The sequence below is a fragment of the Cydia amplana genome, chromosome 22 (assembly GCF_948474715.1).
Source record: "Cydia amplana chromosome 22, ilCydAmpl1.1, whole genome shotgun sequence".
NCBI lineage: Eukaryota > Metazoa > Arthropoda > Insecta > Lepidoptera > Tortricidae > Cydia > Cydia amplana.
Genome location: NC_086090.1, coordinates 429821 through 452240, shown reverse-complemented (window position 1 = coordinate 452240; position 22420 = coordinate 429821). Strand labels below are relative to the sequence as shown.

At 35.1% G+C, this 22420-nt stretch overlaps 1 protein-coding gene across 11 annotated transcripts in view; it reads right to left on the bottom strand.

The window, feature by feature from the left end:
* Positions 1-887: 887 nt before the first annotated feature.
* Positions 888-22420, bottom strand: part of LOC134658372 (zinc finger and BTB domain-containing protein 24) — a 133370-nt gene continuing 111837 nt past the window's right edge. For 8 of the 11 annotated variants that reach the window (XM_063514022.1, XM_063514026.1, XM_063514025.1 and 5 more), the window contains 4 exons: positions 10987-11171; positions 9232-9397; positions 8222-8443; positions 888-6808 (listed from right to left, as the gene is read on the bottom strand). In XM_063514022.1, the coding sequence (XP_063370092.1) occupies positions 5760-6808; positions 8222-8443; positions 9232-9397; positions 10987-11171 (1622 nt within the window). In that variant the 3' untranslated portion in view covers positions 888-5759. The remainder of the gene's footprint in view (positions 6809-8221; positions 8444-9231; positions 9398-10986; positions 11172-22420) is intronic. The other 3 variants (XM_063514027.1, XM_063514029.1, XM_063514030.1) reach the window with 2 other exon arrangements.

The window sequence follows — 22420 nt, the reverse complement described above, 5'->3', positions numbered from 1 at the left end:
GTTATAATTCTCTTTGAAAAGTATTGCGTACTGCATATTTGCACACATAGTTTGACTACTCGTTCATAGATGGCGCTTCTTGTCCTTAGTCTTATTGGAGTAAGTTTGATGCGACGAATTAGAATATTTTCTTAGGTATTTAAAATGTATACTGCCGGACTTAAATGGTTGAGTTGTAATACGAAATATACTATATTTTCTCTCGAAATATAGAAGATTAGGCTTAAATAACGTGAACATTCAAGTAATATGTCTGGTACTAGTTTTCGTTGCTAGAAATTCTAATAGGTAATTTATTAGGGACAAAGAAATTAGAGCGAGTAGAAGTTTTGTATAAAAAAATCTATTTTTTAAGCTATTTCCTTGGAAAAGATAGGTACTAGTAAGTTACCTACGTACCTAAATGTTCATGGCAACTTTAAAGTAATTTGTAATTTCGATTGTATGGCGGCGCCTTAGCCATCAATGTACCATCTAAGTTAACTTTGCACCGATTTTAACATGAAAAAGTGAGGCAGTGTCGTTATAAACGTCTTATTTTCATAGAAATGATGACATTGCTACACTTTGTCACTTTGTCATGATTGTGACGTGCACCTGGAGAATATAGGCCGTAGCCGTAGTACAAAGTTGAAGTAGTATATGATAATTTGGGCCTACAATAGTTTAAATATTTATGCCACGGGATGCGCTGTCATCACCTCTAAAGTCTATTTTTTTTATTCCGTAGACTGAAATGACATTTCACAGTATGAGATGACACATGATGTTCATACTATGAAATGTGATTTCAATCTACGGAATAAAAAAATAGACTTTACTTCCCCTAACTACATATATTATATCTAGCCAATAGCGCACTTAAAGCGTAAAAACAAACTCCAATATGAATCATCATTTTTATTTTTTAAAATAATTATAGCTAACCGTTTCGGCAATAATAGTTACTATTATCAATTCAATGACACAATAAGCATTTTTCATTGTTAAAAATAATAATTCCACAATAAAAATAATATAAAGGGTTAGTTTGTTCATAAAGGTAATTATTTGTTTAAAAATATAAGCTTAACATAAGTCAACACTAAACTTAACTAAATACATAGCAGTTCGTTATTGACTATTCAATCGAGTACAAATACAAAAAAATAACTTTTATAAAAAATATAATTCAATAAACACGTTACAGGTCAACGCTACAAATAACTAATTAAAAAAAACATGGCATCGTTTTTTATATTAAATATGAACTTAAAATACGCTATACATCAAAATACAACTAAAACAATTCTGTCGCGATGAGTCTAATCGAATTGTATGTATGTATGTATGTTTGCCTAAACATCGATAAGGTACAATTATAGTATCATCACATCACATCCCTAATGTTATTTACATTCTTTTTTTAATTTTAACATGCCAAATACGAATTTTGACTTCTACATCGTAATTTAATTCTAAACTCTAAGCAAAGGGAATTTTACAATTTACGCCGAAATACTTTTAATTTTGACCATATACATTCAGCATTTCCAATAATCGATCACTATACAATTTTATTATCCAAATACTGTACCATATTTTATGATACTAATAATTTTTGTTAGTTTCCAAAAGAGTTTCATTTTTGTAATTCGTAATCACGACATTTTTAAATTACAGAGTCCAACGCGATTCAGAGCTGCCATTTTATATTTTACTATTTTGACAACTGTATAAATGTCACGAGAATGACAGCAATAATAGAAATAATAACGTTGGACGTACTGTAAGAATGTTATAGATTTAAAATCCCGTTTATTTTAACATTAAAAGTAAACGGGACGTCAAGAAAATAAGACTAGAATTCACCAATTGATAGGGGCAAATACAATAAATTGATTGTAAATACAAAAATAGTTGTAAATACAAATGGGTGTAAATAACAGTTGTACAACGCAAATGCCTGTTGTGGCATCGATCGGCTAGTGTTATAGACGAAATATGCGCTGTCAGTTGTTTTAGAACGGTCCAAATTCGAAATTCAAAACGATTTCTATTGTAACTTTGGTTGTTACAAAACTGTTGTAACATTTTTGTTTATAGAACATTATTTAAATTCTAATATTGTCAAATAGTGTTTTTCGTACTGTTTAATAGTAATTTTTACCTAAAAATGGATATGACGCCGGCCTGGTGCCCCCAGAAAACACCGATACAGAGTACATTAACTATTATGACGTAAGCACATTGAAGTACACAGATTTTTTTGTATTTATGTTTTTTTATTCGTTGTTCACTACTCTCAAACACATAGCATAGAGTAAGCATTTATTTTTAATTTGTCTTGGACTTACTCTATGCTATACAGCGGGCTCGTTTATAAAATATATTTGTAATCCGATTTAAATGTTTTTTTATAACTGAGCCCTGGAATTACATTACATTAATTACGCTAACTTACAATATAAGGTAATAACTATTATGTGAGTTTAAATTGAAAACCTGGCTATCCTGTCTATATCTTAAAAATACGATTAATAATTGTATATTTGGCTAAATATTTTAAAACAAGCTCAAATACTAAACGTAAACGACGAAGCTTTAAATTAAGAACTTTAACAGTCAATAAGGATGTGTAAGTTAAATCAACAGCAATCCATAGTGAAAACTCAACAACTAATATAATCAATTGCGCAAAAAAATATTTTCCTGCGCAATTGATAATATTTTTCTTAATTCGAAATAATAAATGTAATGTAATCGCTGGATGTAGTTGCGATTCAGTCGAATTATAATTATAAGCCGCATTCTCATGAAACTGCCGATTGAGAAGAATTTATAATAAACTTCTCAGTGAATTCATTTTTCGTGGCAATTTTAAACCATAAAGAAAACGCTAGCATTAAAATTATCAACGAATTCTCCTAGTAACATAACGATAACATAATATTTAATAGCCAATAAAACTAGAACATTTAGGCGTCTTATCCATTTTTCTATAAAAATTGAACCAACAGCGCATTTAAGTGAATCAAACAGGTGGAGTAACTTGCTTGCATCCAAGGTTCACATCAAACAAAACCAGGTCTATTGACACTATAAGACGAGGCCGTGGAGAAATCAACCAATTGAAATTCAATTGATTCAGAAAAGGAATTCAATTGCTGGAAAAAAATCAATTGATTTCCCCTACGACCGGTCCAGCGACGCAAGTAAATCGCTCATTTAGGCTTTATTATTAGTATTAAATGTACACAGCTTAACTACGGAAATTTGTCTGTAAAATCAATGTAGAAAAAAATTTCACTCCATATTTTTCATTTTCAACATTAAAAAATTTCTTCGTCGATAACTTAAAACAACTTGCAGCCACGATCTGATATAACTATTCCTTCGATGATCACAGATTGAAGCCTGGACCTCGCGCGATTCATCAGACACTAATCCAAAAACTTACGTTAAAACTCCATTAGATTAGAAAATACATGCGTATATTTTTACACAAATATTTTTACATTAATCGCACGGAATCGCAGGCTTATACGTTTGAACACTTTCATGGAAACGTAACTTTTGATATAATATTCTAAATGTAGGATTCACGATCCGTGCTTACGTAGTCCGTATGTTTGTACAAGTCGCGTTCAGTTCCCTAACACGATGGTTTATTATAACTTTAAAAATACCCAAACGTCCATAAATTTTTCCTTCTACTACGATCTAAATTTAAAACAATACCTTTTATACATTATTCATAGGAACTTCATTTGTTGTTATATTAAATTTATTTTATATATTAATTTATGAGAACATTTTTACATAAATAGCGATCCGTTCACGATTTTTATTGTATCTATCGAAAAAATGTTCAGTTGCTTTTTGTATCAGTCGAAATTGTTTTTTTAATTGTGTATTCACGTTTCCTAGAAAATTGATTATACCGGTAACCGCTCGTCTCGATGTAACTGGCCATATCTCCCCAAAGAAATACTTGAAAAATGTGCCGAAAAGTGTTGTATTTAAAATGAATGAAATACTAAATGAAACGAATACTTCAATTAAAACTCCCATCCACCAACCAAATGTCACGACAAAAATTATAAACGATTTTTTGGGCTATTGCATTGTGTTTTTGTTCACTATTTACATTGATACTCCGCTAGATGTCGTCGCACGGCAGTGTGCGACTACCCACAACGGATATACCAATATTAATTCAAGAATGAAATAATTACGTACGTTAAAATCAGCTTACTATACCTTACCTATGTTACGATTATACGTAGATAAACTATTCTGTGTGGACAAACTCGATGAGTTCCAATTTATACGCACAGAATGTTACTTATTTATAATACATGATGATAATATTAAAAGAATTATATTCGGCAACACTTGACATTCTCATAGTCGGACCGGGATCTGACCACTTTGCAATTGGATCCGAAATTGGTTTCTCTTTCAAATTGAATTGAAAAGTGGTCAGTTTCAGGTCCGGTTTGATTCTAAATCTACTGCAGCGACAACATGGAGCAACTAGATGCTTCGGGTTATTGTGGTGAAGCTGACGCTTCAAAAAGTATTGTTTATTGTTAAAATGATTCACTGGGCTATTGTGATTCATTCAAATGTGTAAAAAGTAAAATTAAAAATGTAAATAATGGGCTCATACTTCAACATCCGATGTTGATAAGAATGTCTCGTGTTTGTGTCTTTTGAAGATTATATGTCGAAGACAGGTGGACCTATAACGGATCTTCGACTGTCTGTCTGTTCGGTTTAATCTGTCAAATTGACAGTTCCTCTATTCAGTGAAAAATCGCTATTTTTCCTATTCGTACAATTTCTTTTTAATTAAGTATTTACAAAAAAAGAATAAGTAACGGCAGTCTTCTGAAAAACAATAGTTGGTATTTTTTATTTACAACTCTACAAAATAATTTGTAAATAATTATATTTTTTGTTCAAATAATAATAGTTTTAATAAAAATAAAATATTATTTTTTTCGAAACGAAAGACGTAACGTGGCTATAGTATATACAATATTATATCTAATATGGCATTTAATAATAATAAAATTAACATTTCACGCCGAAGAAAGACAGTTTCAAGTGTTCGAAAATAGTAAAATAAATTCTCCAATTTGATATAGATTTTTGTGCGTTCAAAACGTGACTAGCATAGCATTATTGCGTGAAAAGACAAGAATAATGAATCATAACAAATTTCAATATCACCTAAATAATATATTTGTAAAAATATCTTAATATGGAAAACTTTAAACGAAAACTAATTATTGCATAGTCGCTAAATGCGATAAACGTGCGAAAACAGTTTGGCACATCCCAAAGTGTGTACTAAGCTAAGAAACACCGCTTCGTGCTTAAGCTAATAAAAATAAATATATCATTTAAATAATAACGCGTAAAACAAATAAATATTGAAGATTGCACAGAATATTATTTCTCGTATCTATGTCTAATTTTATTTCTTGCAGCGAGTGTGTGTTCCATTTTTGTTCAATCATTTTCATTTATTTTATTTACATTAACATCGCTAATTCCCTATTTACAACAGTTAGTTCTATCTAGGCTTACGTACCATTATTGTTATGCGACTCCTTTATAACTAATGTATAATTTGCAATCGGAACCAATGAAACAATTTTAACGTCGCAAAATTAACTAATCAGAAGCGATCACGCCCTGAAACCGAAAATGTAAACGATTAATTTTAACTAGAACGAAATCGCCTCAGATTAGTAGTAGCTGAATTTTCATGGCTGAGGGTTTTGCTGGAGGTGGACAGCTTGCTGTGCGGCTTGCTGGGCCGCTTGTGCCTGGGCTTGTGCCTGGGCTTGTGCCTGGGCTTGTGCTTGGGCTTGCGCTTGCTGCTGCATCTGCTGTTGCTGGACGGCTTGCTGGGCCGCTTGTTGTGCCGCTTGCGCCGCTTGGGCTACGTGTTGAGCGGCCTGCTGAGCGGCCGCTTGCTGAGCGGCCACCGCCTGCTGAGCGGCCTGTTGAGCGGCGGCCTGCTGCGCGGCCTGTTGAGCGGCAACCTGCTGCGCCGCCTGTTGAGCTACCGCTGGCGACGGCAAATTAAACCCTAGCATCCTCGGATCGTGCAACCGCAGCGCCTGCTCTAATCTCTGCTCCTGCGCGATTCTGAAAGCCTCAACTAACTCTGGCGACAACTGTCCACTGGCATCGTTAGGCGGAGTAATCTGAGGAGGAAAACCTCCGTTATGTCTTAACGGACTTGGAGCTTCGTTCCCGTGGGCCGCAGCGGCTTGAGATACTGCGAGTCTTAGTGCTTCCGCTTGACTTCTAAGTAACGCTTCAGCTTGTTGGATTCTTAAAGCGGCTTCGTTAGGTGCTGGAGGGGTTTCCGCGGGCTGTTGCGCTGGTGGTTCTCTAGCTAGTTGCTGTCTCATGGCTGATACTAGATTGGCTGCAGCGACTTGTACAGCGTTCGCGCCTTCGCCGGGTTGAGCCATCATGTTGGCGGCGGCGGCAGCGATTGCGGCGACTCTTTCGTCGCCGTACGCTTGGTGTCCGTTGCTGGCGGATCGGAGTAGGTCTGTGAGTTTGTTGACAGCTGCTCCTCCGTCTGAGCCGGCTGAGGAGGAGAGTCTGCCGTTGGAGGAGGAGTCGGAGTGCGCTGGGGATGGAGGGGCGAGGTTGAGGAGCCCTGAGCCTCCCGCGGAGGACACGGCGGCGAGGAGGTCGCGCTCGCGGCGCTCGGCTGCGGCGCGGGACAGCACGTACTGCGCCGCGAACTGGTGCTTCGGTTCCATTCGCATGTGTTCCATATGGGATAGGAGACCTGGAACATGCAGTGTCGTGTAAGATCTCTGAAGTACGAATTGAAAAGCCAGTTATAGGCACCCTTTTGTAGTGACCAGACTTAGGGGACCTAGCGTTAGTGGATATACCTAAAATAACTTCTATTACCCACTTGATTTAAGTTTGTTACTGTTAACCTAGTTTATGTTTGAACTTAATGTAGGTATTGTAGGTACTATAAATAAGTTGTAGTTAAGATTTATTTTAGGGTATTTTAACTAATATAGGGGAAAGTGAAAAAAAAAATATAAGTATATAAGTAGTATATTTTCTTATTGAAAAAGATCTTTAGGCGTTGAAGATATTTTCTTATAACGATTTAAATTTAAATTCACAGAGCAAATGAGTAGGTAGGTAATATAAAGGTAAATTGTACAATAAAGGTTATTTGTTTATGCAACATTAAATATAAATTATCATTAAAAACCTAACCGTGGTGTCAAAATAGGGAAATCGAGAATAAAATAACACGTAGCAACAAAATTTTATTTACCTACAAAAATATTTATTGTAGTTTTGTAAAGTAGGAAGTTAAAATTGCCATTACTATTTATAATTATGACACAATCCTTAATAACCATAAGTCATATTGAAGCCAATTAAAATGTTAAATAAATGCGCAATTAAAATGTGTTTCAAATGCCTTATGATATATAATTTGTAGGTTGTGTACTGTAATATAAGTTTATAACATGTTTTACTCGTATCACATTTGGCTAGTTTGAAACGTGAGAAGATATTGAAAATAACAAATAATAAAAAATAACTACTCCTTAGGGAAGGCTGTATTGACGTGTCACTGGCTTGTCTAAGCCAAACTATGGAATTTGATCAGAACTTATATCTGCTTCCTTTTATCAGAGTAAAAAAAAGTAGCGACCTTCGTAAGCCACCCTCGAAAGGAATGCTCGTTTAAAAAAATGGAATCATTAGAGATCACTTGAACTTCCGGCCATGCGTTGATTAAATAGTCAGTCAGTCTATATGAAATATAAATATGTGTCGAAGTGTAGTCTTGGGTCTCACGTTGTCACTCACTGTAAGGACGAGATTTGCTTGCAGGTTATTCGTATAAAGATACCTACGACTAACCTGTCAAAGCGTCCTCATGGCAAGCGATAAAGTAGGACTTTTGGTTGGAAACGACACATATGTACATGTAGATATTGGAGAGCATCTAAATTGAAAAATAATCCTAACCTCGTATTTAAATTTAAGTGTATAAACTTGCAAAAGATTGCCTTCAAGCCCTTTTATCATTGACAGAGCGCTCAGAAATTTAGATTTCTGTCGGAACTTTTTTCATCTAGGTACAATACTCAACGAAAAAGCCAGTCGAATCAGCTTAAGCTTCCGATAAGCCAATAATATGATTGTAACCAAATGCACTCACCACTTTCATGCGTAAACACGGCCTGACAAACAGAACAGGGCCACATCCTCAAACTGCTGGTCAGCTGCGTCTCCGGATGGCAGGCGAGGTGCTTCCTCAAGGAACCCTCGTTCACGTAGTGCTTCCCGCACACCGGGCACGGGTGGTTCGCCGTCCGCCGCTTGGCTACATAAGGATCAGTTGGTTTAGCTTGCGCAGGGTACGGTGACGTGGCAGGGGGGCCTGCTTGTCACCAGGATGGGGAGGTTAGTGGGAAGGTTAGGAGAGAAAAAAATTGTGGTTAGTCAATGTTAGTTTATGTGGTGACGGTGGGGGCCGTCGGTTGCTTAAGATTAGGGGAATGCTTATGGAGAAAAGTTTCTGAATATTAGCTTGAATTTTTACAATGATTTTTTCTATGATAAAAATGGGAATGAATGAAAGAATGAAGTAATTGAGAAAACATCGCTTGCAGCTATTACAGAAGTTAAAGCCAACCTTTCAAAAGCCTTCTCCATTAGCGATACAAAACGATAACAAAAGACGTGACGACAAAACGAGGAAAATGTAGCTATTAGAAATGTAAACAAACATGTTATGACAATAGACCGCCATCCGAAGAATTCGTATCGCAAACCAAACTGTTTGCAAAACACCGCCATGCTTTAACATAACAACATATTCCTCGTCCGCACTTATACTAAAATTACTACTAAATTATCTAATGGAAACGATACTTGTTCGTGTGATTTTTAAACCAACACCCCTGCTGGCTTCTCGCCAGTTGGAAGCTTTTATATCAATAAATGTTTTATTGCAAAATATTTACACAACCATTACGTTGTAAGAGCAAAACTGGCCAAACTTCCAACGACGACTCTTAAAACTAAACACACATCAGTTCCGCGTTTAGAATCCAGACGAATTCAAAAATGGAAAACAAATTCTTAACTTGTCCCGGAACGAATGCGTTCTTAATTCAAACTTAATCTAACACGCGCAGTCCAAAACCAGGAGTCTCAGGAACTTACTCGCAACGCCGGACGCGTTGGGGTCCTTGTGGGTGTTCTTCATGTGTTCAACGAGGGCTTCGCCCCCGAACACGACCTTGTGGCAGATGGGGCAGGGGGTGGCGGTGGCGCCCCCTATCATGAGGGCGGCGTGTTGCTGCAAAACACCAAGGTGCAGCTGAAGCTCCTATCGGCGCCCCAGCATAAGTATATTAGGTAACGTTCATAAAACACACGTCAAAAAGGAATTTGGAAATCATAAATACGCCGAAATTGAATTTTGATAACGGGCCGAAAAGAGTTTTTGGGAAATCATAGTAACGGCCGAAAAGGGAATTTTGATTAAAGTTTGGTAAATCAAAGCGAAAATAATAAAGGAAAACGTGACGTTTCCTATCACTGTTCAGTTCCAGAATTAATTTCAAAATAAAAATTGCTAGATTATTTTATATGATAACACCTAGTTCCATAAATAGACACTTAGGTATTTAACATAATATTAAAAAATGTGCTAATGTTACAACTGAACACCATAATAAATATCTCATCAATATTAAATTTCCAAGTAGCAAACAAAAAACCTTATGAAAATTTATATAGCAATAATTAAAAATAAAATGTATAAACTATTGAATAGGGTTTGCACGACGGATCCGAAATGTATGGGAAGATCCGCGGATCCGGATCCAGATCCAGATAATATCATACATTTTGGATCCGGATTGCAAACCCTACTATTGAAAAGTAAGCGAAATAAACAATATTAATACAAGACTGTTTAATATTTGCAATATAAATATAAATAGTAAATATAATATTTACACTGAAAACACAGTTGATTAAAAAAAAGTGGCGCTTTGCCAATATCATTTGGAATGAACTTGAAATTTCACAAAGCTTCCTGTTATTTATAATTAGTCATTTTAGCAATTTATGAAATGACTGGTAAGGATAATTCCAAATTATAATCATTGTAATAAGCGTTTTTGCATTGCAAAATGTTAGCTATAATTGGTATAATTTAACAGATAGTTTTACTGATCTCACTCTAAAATTAATTAAAATTACATTTATTGTGTCTATTCAAAAATTCTATACCAAAGGTGAATAATCTAGCCCAAATGGCAATTAGAAAGATTCAAACTGTTTAGCAGAAAGTACTCAAAATCTTTAAATTAAAGGAAAATGGAAAAATTCACAGCTCCCGGCAAGACGTGAACTTGCGACTTGGAATACCGGTCCAATCACTTAACCAACTAAGCTACCAAAGCTTACCAGGAGCGTGCGAATTTTTTCATTCCCTCCTTTTCCACACGCCTTAGGGTGGCACATAGCGCCATCTACCTACAAAAGTACTATGATTAAAAAAAACCGGCTAAGTGCGAGTCGGACTCGCGTTCTAAGGGTTTCGTAAATTAAGTCCGACTCACGCTTGACTGCACATTTCTAATAGGTTTACTGTCATCTACAGGTAAAGAACTATTATGTGTATTTTTTTCAAAATTTTAGACCCAGTAGTTTCGGAGATAAAGGGGTGGGGGGGATGTCGGACAGACAGATAGCTAGACGCACAAGTTATCCTATAAGGGTTCCGTTTTTTCCTTTCGAGATACGGAACCCTATAACAATTTGTATGTGTTAAATCTTGGAGCCCAAGTCACAGGCATAGCCCAGCTTGGGCTACACTTGAATTCATGTGTCTGTTTACTACTGTCAAGAAATTGTTTTTTTTTAAAGTGAAGTTGGTGAATTAGGCCATGCTGATCTGATACTAACCTTGGCCGTGTGCGTCCTAAGGCTGCTCTCCGTGGCAAAGCCCTTGCCGCAGATGTTGCAGTGGAAGGGGCGGTTCTTGGCCCTCTCCACCTGGGCGTCGTGGTTCCGCAGGTGCTGCTGCAGGTTGGACAACTGGATGAAGGCGCGCCCGCAGTCGGGGAGGTGGCATTTGTAGGGGCGTTCGCCTGGACAGAGAGAATAGTAGTAGAGGGTTACTGTCAGTACATTTTGTAGTCACGCTTTTACTGCCATCTATCGACACAGCATTAAAACTAAAGTTTAAGCTCTTCGGGATTGGAAGTGTCACTTAACGCCACTTGCACCATGTCACTAACCTGGGGTTAACGCGTTAAAGCGTTAACCCAGTGTCAAATTGTACTGGTAACCATGGTAACTCCAGGTTTAACCGGTTAATCCCGGGTTAGTGAATGGTGCAAGTGCCCCTTAATTAGGTAATTATTTATGTTATAAGTTACTAGATTTGCTGACTCGATTTGCGTTTTCCGTAAATTTTGCGCGACTTCAACTATCGCGCGCGAGAACGCAACTCATCCTAGACGGCCAGTTGATGGATTAAAACTGTTGTAAGGCATAAGTAACCCAACATTTTATAAAACTGTAGTCTGTACTAAACACGATCCATAGTTTTAGAGCTTGAGTACAAAAGTCATAAATCTGTTGAGTATCTTATGATACTATCTATCTATGATAGTATCTTATATTTATATATATAATGTTGTATGTAAATTTGTGCCCATTCACTATTTTGTACATTGTATTATCGAAGCATAGTCAATAAAGTACATTTAATATCAAACAAGCCATAATGTTCCATTATGTTATGTCTATCATATATTTTTTTACGATGTTGACAATGTAGTACTGCTATAGTTTAAACTTAAATCAGAAAGTACCTTTTGAAGCCGTTGTATTTGTAAAACTTTTGTTTGACGGAAAACTGGTTTTGTCTTAGTATTAGTAGTAGTTTTAAGGTGGGAAAACCATGTTTTACCAGTAAGACTGCAATTTCAATAAAATTTGATAGGGTCTGTTACTGGACTAGATTGGGTCATAGCTCTGAAGTTCTAAAATAAATCAACATATTGATATCGGAAAATAGTATTGATGCCAATTTTATAACTGCAATAGTATTTATAGATGAAGTAAATTGGCTGAGAATCAGCTTTCTAGTCTAGGTCATAATATATTTTTAAAAGTTAGCGGTGTCTAGTCTAAAGATTAGACGTAATGTGTCAAATAACTTACTAAGAACCGTCTTAAGTATTGGTTGGTAATGGTAATGCTCATGTAACTCAGTAGGTACCCTAGATTATGACAACCGCTTACTATCATGTGGGACATACGTTTGTTTGCCACCTACGACCTACTTAGTTAAATAGAAGTTCCTAAACAATCCTTTATCAACAAGACCGATGTATCGTTCAACAGCCGTTCCGTTGCAAAAAACAAAACACGAACGCGAATCCCGTTCGAATTTCGAATGTTACGCAATCCGAGTTCAACGGTCAGCGACCTCGGAGTCCGAATAACCCAAATCGGGACCCGACCTAACCCAACGTCGCCCGCCATTTTTAAAAATAAGACCATAATAAAACCAACGCATACTTTTAGCCGGTACCGGCAAGCAAATGCATAGGTCATTGACTGCACACTAACACACCGCACACACACAAAAGCTACTTTTATAATGCGTACACGCCAATATAGGGTATCTTTTAGTCCTGGAGTTGTGTTAGTGATTTTGCATGTCTGAGAAGAATGTACGCATTGCGCGTGCAAGATATTGTAGAATTATTTCCTAGATGTTAGATAGATATATGATGGGGCCTGACACAGGCAATGGTCGGAAATATGGCCGGCTGGTAATACTAATCTGGCCCTAACGGTCCGATTGCCATATTTATGGTTAGTAAATTTTATAACAGACTGGGTTTTATTGGGTCGCCTTTGCAGATAAAAGTTTAGTTAAAATATTGCATTACATAAGTTTACATTTATTAGGTATTTTATGGATCGTTGAGCAAGTGATTAAGTGTTTATGGTTTAAATGGATTAGAAAGCATGGGTTATGGGTATCGTTTTGTAATTCAATTTAAGATAAAAGCTTACATTTGAACAGCACATTAAATCATTCATAGCCTAATAGATCTTTGAAAAGTTATCGAAGAATTGAGCAGATTTTTAATCATGTACCATATCCTCCTAGTGATGATTTTTACTTTTACTATGCTTACCCTATTTGTTTGTCCGTCTGTCTTCACTATTCGTAATATGACATAATTAATAGATAGACTTTGTTCTACTTCTCATCGTCATCTTCCTCGCGTTGTCCCGGCATTTCGCCACGGCTGATGGGAGCCTGGGTTCCGCTTGGCAACTAATCCCAGTAATTGGGGTGAGCACTAGTTCTATAGACTTTATTCTACTTCTGCTATAAAAAATGTTTCTTCCTTCAATTATAAGCAGGCATCGGAGTTTTTGTCGCATGGTAAGACTAATAGCAAGCTATGGAGTCGACATTTGTCATAAATGTAAACTCTTATTCATACTCATACTCATGATTAATTTTATTTAATATGAGAACAGATTACTAAATAGTTACTACGTATATAAGTTTAATTTATTAAACCTCATTTGTTGCAATAAATGTATGTTTCAATTGGGCGAGTTGTACTTCACAACTCAAGCACACTATAGCAGATTTTTCATAGTCATATTGTAAATCGTTGTATGGCTCTATCCATGCCAAAATTGCAGCTATTTCTGGGTTAGGCATAATAATTAATTATGGAATATTCCTCAACGTATTTACCACATACAGATATAAATAACTACTACGTTTGCAATCACCAGTGATTGACACATGACAAATACTAATCAATTTTATCAGCGGTCAGTACCTACATGATATTAGGTCTTTCGCAGCGATGTAGTTTGTATAGTTGTATGTTAAAATAGTTGAAGTTATGAATTCATAATGTAATAGAAAAACATTTTTTTATATAATTCGACTAAGATAATATACACGACCGACCGCTCTAAAGGCATTTTAAGATAAATTAAATAAATGAGTATTTGAGTATGAATAAGAGTTTATATTTATGGCAAATGTCGACTCCATAGCTTGCTATTAGTCTTACCATGCGACAAAAACTCCGATGCCTGATTATAAGACTATATATATATCTTAAATCTCTGTCATATAATACTTTATATATCAATATCGTTGTCATACAAGTGAACCGCTTCTTTAACCTTTCCGACGCCGTGTCAAACACAAAAGCTGTCACGCTGATGCCACGTCACCGAAGTGTCAAAACTGAAATTGAACTTTATGCATATGCACGTAGGTCTATGTTGCTCTGTGATATGTGACCGATTAATCGGTCTTTGGCGTTGAACCTACGGTGCGGATATATCGGTAATTGGCGTCCAAAATGTTAATGTCAAAATTTTACCATACATAACATTCAGATATTGGCAGCATTTGTGTCATATGCGAGTACTAGCCATTTAAAAGCCTTTATTTTTTTATCATATGATAAAAAAACAATTAGTTTGAAAGTGGTGATTAAACTGATGATTAAATCGATAACCTCCGTTCTAATCGAGATCCTATCTCAAAACAATAGTAATAAATCGCAGTGCACATTATTATAATTTCGTCCGCGGTGTATTAAATCCGCAAGTACAAGATTTACTTAACACTCAGTGACTCACGCATTCTAAGTCAATAGTGTTGGCACGTTTCGTTGTAAAACCAAATACAAGACCATACATACAAGAATATGAGAAAAATAGCAAAACAGTTTAAGCGTAAAATATTTCGCATAAATCTTTTGTTAAATAGAAGTGGTAACATAATGTGAGCAAAGAAGCTATTATGGCATGTCTTACTTTATTTAATTACCTACCGTTTGTGTAATCAAAGGTATTTAAGACAAGAAGTATATATTTGTGTTAAGTATTAAAATAGTTTGTAAAGCTATTAACATGAAAGACGTAATAATGAAAAAGCTATTTTAATCTGTTACATAGTTTCTGGGAAGTATATATAATCCAAACAATATCCAATCAAAAAACACAAGTAACGTTGCAAAACTACAATGTACTTCCAGATTTCCACTTACACAATTCCAGATAACGGCTATTAAAAAACAAGCGACCATAAATAAAATATTATCCGTCTTCCGGGTACACTATACTGAACTATCCATTGTACTTATTTTTCAACCCATACAACCTACGCGTAAAGGTTTCCAACGTAAGCTGACCCATCCTTGCGTTAACACTGCGCCTAAACTTTTCCCGATAGCGTCGGTTTTAAGACAAACGGTAGATCAATTTATACTGGAAGTTGTCTATGGTTATTTTTGTTATTTCTCTATGAATAAATGGAAGGGAAAGGCGCTCGCCTTAGCACAGTTAGGACGATGTACGATGGCCTAAAGGATGGTATCTTAGATTGTGTGGTATTTACATTTTTGAATGTACATGGGTATTTTGCGTTAAGTTCTTTGTTAGTTACTAGCTAAGGCTTTTAACGTCTTTTTGGGAGGAAAAAATCAACCATAGGCTTGCAAAATATATACATACTCAAGAAATAACATTCTTAAAACGATTCTTTTTAAATAAATCATCCGTAATTTACAATACAATACAATACAAAAATAACATGAAAGACGACACATTTATCGTCATAAATGTTTTACATAATTATTTATGTAAATTTAAGTCTACAAACACAGTAGACCAAATATTCATCTCAATTGATATCTAACTAGAGTGGACTAAGCTAACTCTGCATGGCATTTTCAAATGACAAAGTATGTCAATGTATGTTATGTCAAAATCCTGTGAAAATATGACGTTTGTAATGACAGTTTCCCATTTTGTTCTGTTGGTGCAAAGTTAGACGGACTCTACCCTTTTTCAAAACCATAGACAAGAATCTTAATGAAGGAAAACTCTGTTCGTTTGTAGCGCGCGCGCAGCCTACGCAGGCATTTACATACAAAAGTACTTCCTTGCAAGCTGCGCGTAGGCATAAAGCATTCTAGGCTCAGGCCAGAAAAACGGTTATTTCGAACTGGCTGAATGCAAAAATGCAAATTTTATGCATTTTGCGTTGTGTCAAATGTTATGTTTACTAGTTTAGAAATTTCGTTGTACTTATAGGCAAAATATATAGGTACCTATTTGAAATTAAAGGTCTCAACTTCAAGTAATAATCTCAATCATTATCGTCCTGCTAACTAGTTATTAATTAATGGTGTTATGAAAACGTTTGTTAATTTTAACAAGCCTTTAATAATCGTTTGTCCTTATCCGTCATTTTGACATTTGTGCTTGTTATAAAGGGACAAAATTTAACAGTTTGCTAAGTTTTATGAATAAGCGGGTAATAATACAGGTACCAAAAAGTATTACCTACTTAAAATAAAAAAAACACTTATTTAAAAAATATTTTCTCACCTTTAATTTATATCTTATACCTAGTTAGTAGTAATCACTTTATTGTAAAAATGCAGGTATAAAAATATAGATTGAAACGGACCTATCAAAAACAGGCCACAACAACTGAAACCGTTATTTTAAATTTGAATAACGAAAACAAACGAACTACCAACCGCAAACAAATCCGAATCGTATTCGAATTTCGAAAATAATAAATTGCATTCGGAATGCATCGCGTCGATTTTAAAACCGTCGGCGCGTGTAGCGAATTTATTTTTGAAATTAGAACGCAGACTTACGCGCCATTTTGACTCGTATTCGAATAAATCTTGCGTGTTTTCACCGTTTTGATGTTATTTGAGATTTTTGATATACAATAAGATAGATTTTAAGACTCTTAAGATTATAAATATTATAACTATTGCTAAATCGAAAAGACTGAAAATGCCTAAAAAAAATTTTTTTTATACAGGTGGCTACTTAAGTAGGTACTTGCAGTTAAGAATAAACAACAAAGCGGAATAAAATTATGAGAAAACACAACAACGCGCGTTGTCACGGTAATAAACATCTTGTTTATAATTAAGTGGTAGTTAATTTCTAAAGGGGCCCACTGATTAACAGTCCGCCGGACAATATCGGCCTGTCAGTTAGCACAAAAAGTTGACAGTTCCGAACAACTGACAGGCCGATATCGTCCGGCGGACTGGTAATCAGTGGGCCCCTTAACTTTAAATACTCATTAAGCAATTCACCTGCGCTATATTTAATTTGCTAAATCTTATATAAATCCCAAACACCGTATTCGGTATAATCATATTCTTACCCATTCATAAGTATTGGGCCATTGGATTTTATTTATTTAAAAGGAGTAAGTTTGTCTTTGAAAAATTGTACGGTAAGTACTTACCTACGTTATTTCAAACTGAGTGTCTGTTTTAATTATATTAGATTTACTACCTTGACACAAATTAAATACAGTAAATACTAATCAGACACTGGACCTCTCAAAACTTAAGTTTAGGTACTAACATAGGTATCCATATCTCAAGCAAAAACTAAAGATAGTATCATTGTACTTTTCTGTGCAATACAAAACAAGTAAGTGTTATACCAACACTACAATACCACACACGAAATAAAGATAGCTCGAAACTTGCTTCACCAGTAAATAATGTACGCGATCGTAATTAAACCATACATAATTTACGACTGGGCGAAAATTTAAATTATTAGGCATAAAATGCGTGCACACATGGAAGTGCACCCCCCACCCCCTTCCGCCCCCACAGGGGGCGGCCCAACCCCCCCAACTATTTTGGGGTGGGCAGTGGGCACGGAAAAAATAACGGTACACCTGCGCGCGGGTAAATTTTGTTGGTATTGACATTTTCAATGGATATGGCAGCCATTTTGTTTCGTATAAATAATAGTAGTGATGTGAAGGTGCCATCTGGGTGGGGTTTTACGGATATTAACTGAAAATATTGGTATAGTTTTTCTTTTTAAATAAAGTTCTTTACTGGCGATATATGTTTAAATCATTATTTAGATAGGAGTCCCATCCACTAATATCATCAAATCATTATAGGAAAATGTAGCAAGATAATAAAACATACCTTACATATAATAAATCTAACCACATTACAGCTGTACCACTTATTCAAGCAGATTTCAGAGATGAGAGAAAAAACAGTCAACGCATGTTTTCTAAATTATGCCGAAATAATTAATATTAGTCCGTAAACAATTTGAAAGACAAGCAATACAATCCTATCAATACCCATACTTAAAACAACCGAACTCGAATCGAATTAAAAAAAACAACTCTTCTTAACTTGTTTCAAACAATCCCACGTTTAAACATTCAAGGGAAACTCGAAGGTTTTTTTACCTTTTTTTTTAATTTTCGCCGCCGCTATCTCGGCAATGCTTCAGTGGTCAAATAAAAACTTGAGGAGTTCAGAACAGGGATTCTGTCGGAGACTTCCGCATTGTAAAATGTTCAACGTATTTTCTTTTACCATTTCATTGTCTGATCTTATGAATGATTTCACTTTTGTATGAAAATATGAAATACAATAAAATTATTTGATGGAAACTAAAATATGGACAAATATCGTGTAAACTATGGAAAATTAATGGCAAACAACGAGTTGACATTATTTTAAATCAATTAAGGTGTACGCTATGCAGCGTGCTACCTAACATTCCCTACCTACATTCGAAGACTCAAATGCACATGATTATCTACAAGTAGGTATACTAATGGATAAAACATCTAACTTAATGTTAAGTCTACTAAACACTATCATAATCCAGTAACACTTAATGCAGAATTGAAAAAGTATTCATGATGTTGATGATATAAGAATAATTTAAACCACTATGAATAATACAAGAAATTGAAAGAACCAAACATTCCAAAGAGCACTCCATTCCTTTCCGCCAGGCAGTCAAGTTAAGAAAGATAGCCAGCCAACTTCTGAAAAGGGTACAACGTTTCCAGAGGATTCCTCGGAAAAGCGAATAAAAAATAAAACGGTTTTGCACAAGAGAAAAATGCAAAAAGAACAAAACTCGATCTTGGCAAGTTTTGCTAAAGTTGTACCGTCTGGGAGGGTTGGCACTGGCAGCTCTTGTGTCTTATTAATATTATTGGAAAAGGTTATTGAGACATTTTAATTCTATGAAATGGACATTATATGCATTTTTCGTTTTTTGTTTAAACATAGGCACGATTTTTGTACCGAAACATTTGATATGAAAGTTAATTAAGTCTTTATTTGAATTTGCATACTAGTGACCTTAATCTTTAACAATATTTGTAGAATTTAAATGTATTTTTTTTGAAAATTTGATGTTATTGTTCTATTACTTCCACTATCGATTACCTATCTAAATATAGATTGAGCCTATTACGTACTAATCCTCTTGATCGGTCTATCGCCTTCATGTCGAAACTAAAATTGTCATCATTATTTTTGCCTTCTGTCATCCACTGCTGAACTGTAGCGGCTAGTCTCATCCAGAAGTGCCCCGCGATCTTCCGAATGTCGTCCACACCCAACGAGCTAACAACGGACGCCAGACCCTGCTTCTAAAAGCGGCCACCACACCGTAAGCATTTTGGTCCACAAAAATAATATCAAAGACTAAAAATCCTAGACGAATTAGCGTCAGCCCTAGCACAAACTAAGATCGTGTGAACAGCGAGAGGTTGGCATCACTCGCCGATTATTTTTATTCATCCCCTCCCTAGCTTAACTTTTTAAATGTGTCGCTCCGGCTTCCAAATTTAAAAATTCTACTGCAGTCTGTTGAATTGGGAATTGGAAGTTTAAAATGTTTCCGCTAGTTTTTAACGTTTGAATTATAATTGCGAATTTTAAATTTGGAATGAGCTTTTTCGAGCTCTGACTGTTAGTTGCGGGAAATGAATTAAAATTTTACACAAGAGAGATTAGCTTTTATATTATTTACTTGACACGTGACGTTTATATTGTAGCATAGACACTATCTCTGCCTTTTTATTTGTTATTCGTTCAGTGATAGTTCACCGTGTGATGTATCTGCAATTTGATTGAGGTAAAACAGCAATAATGGTAAAAAAAAATCTCTACTTTCGTTTTTAATCTAGATCGTTGACAATAAAATGAACTGTTATACTGTAACACAATACTTATTTATAAATCATTGCTGCGACCCTTTGGATATTTTTTTGTTTCTATTATTTCAACCCTTTGATTACCTGGCATTGTTTTTTTTTAAGTCCAAGGGGTCCGGTGCGTCAATCTGTATTTGTTTCATTATTATTATTTTATTAATTTGATGAGTGAGATTTGTTTAATAATTTAGATCGGTACTTAGTAAGACTTGTGCTATTGATTAACAATAATATACAAGTAGGTCGAGGTAGGTACAGAACAGATAAGGTACTTGGTAGTTACCTATAACTAGATGATTACAAGAAGATATTACAAAACTCATTAAAACTTTGTGAAGCTTGTTTCTTCCTTTCTTTCTATTTCTTAGGTTTAGGTTTTCTGATTGTTTTATTAATGAAGTTATAATTCATGTGTCTTAAATTATTTGTCCACTAATAATGTATTTTTTAAATAATTTAATTTTTCTTTATTTTCCCTCCACTGTCCAAAAAACATTTTGCTTAAGGTCGACCGGGTTAAACGCAACTATGGGATTATTGTGTCTATTTAGCTTATTTTTTATAACAACGTGAATTACAAAAGCTACAGTCGTCTATTAATAAAGCCTGAGCTACTTGGAAATAAAACGTTGCATAGTAGAGGGCGTTCCGACCAATCGTATTCGAGAAAGAACGGAGAGACGCAATAACCCCATAGTTGCATTTACCTCGCTTGACCTTATCAAAGCAGATATAATATAGGTGTGCATATTTGAAAAGATTATTACACTACTAGATTCAACAAAATTATAATAATTAAATATGAAAGCAGACGACCTCTAAGTCCTCTAACGACCCGAATCGACACACGGACAGACAAAAAACACATCCCCTTTTCTTCCGCATACAAACTTGTCTAAAAGGGTGACCTTTTCACAAAAGTTCATCATTCCGATGGAGTATGGACAATGCCCCGGCAGATGGCCGATGGCCGAAATAATACTACATTATTATTACGCTATTATTATGCTAATTTTGTATTAAAGCTATTATTTTCACAGGTACCTCTAACCCTGTGTTTGCGAGTTTTTTTGACCGACGTGACCAATTTGAATAATGCATTATTATTTAGAACGTCACGCTTCCTCAACAATACGGTAGTTTTGGTAATAAATTGCCTGCCAAAATACGCATTTCTAAATTCGAAATTCAAGAAACGTATTTTCAATTTTAAAATTATAAAGGCCTATTTTCAAATCACCGGAAGTCAATTACTTCTCAAAGCCCAACCCTACGATTAAAAAAAATCACTCGGCATAGACAAACGAGGGAATTAACGAAATTGCCGCCAAAATTATTCATCCAATTAAAATGCACCGCGTCATCCTAACCTCTTACACATTCGATTGTTCCAAAATTGAATTTTAATTACCGATTCTTTACTCACAATGGTGTCTTCAAAAAACTGAAGAATTTTCGGTGAAAATGGGTTCGATTGAAAAGGCCCGAAGAGTAATTATCTCAAGTATCTGTTCAGTTTAAATTAAGTGAAAAAACTTGAGTTTTCGCGGAGGTTAAAGGGGACGGAATAATGGATTTGGAATTGGACACCTGGGTCGATTAATTTGTGATTTTTTCGTCTCAGATTATGATACCAAAAATCTTTTTCTACATTTTATATGCTTTGCTTTCTGTTTTGTTGAATTGCATCACATTTTTAGACGTTCAAGAGCATATCGAACGTTAAGGCTCCGTTAACGATTTTAGAGCCAAAATGTCAAATTGATAGATTTAGTCGTTGAAATTGTACTCCTTTTGTTACGTAATATCTAAATAACAAGTATTGGTTTCTATTAACACGTCTTCTCATCTTGCCTTTTAATAATATGGTCCCGAGCGTGCGTCACCGGCAATATGTGACGAGAAGGGGCAGTTTTTAAAAATTCATCATAAAATTATAGTTATAAATTATAAAAAATGATGTATAAGAACAGTTTCAGGAAATGTTGTAGATTGTTTAAGTATCAATATTACGTTGAAATTAAGTCGATTTTCACGAAAAATGTTCACTTGTTTTGAAGTAATTTCTGGTGAAAATTGATTTCGTATAACTTTCATTTACTCTCGTTCAGTATCATATAACAAAAATGTAGTCTATGCAAGTTGGAGTATAGGATATGTGTAATACAAAATTACCATTTTTAGCAGTCCAAACTTTACGAAATTTACAAATAAGATCGACTAAATCAGTGCTTCACGCGCGTTTACCTAAACGTCCATCAGAAAAAAAATCATTACTAATTTAGTGAG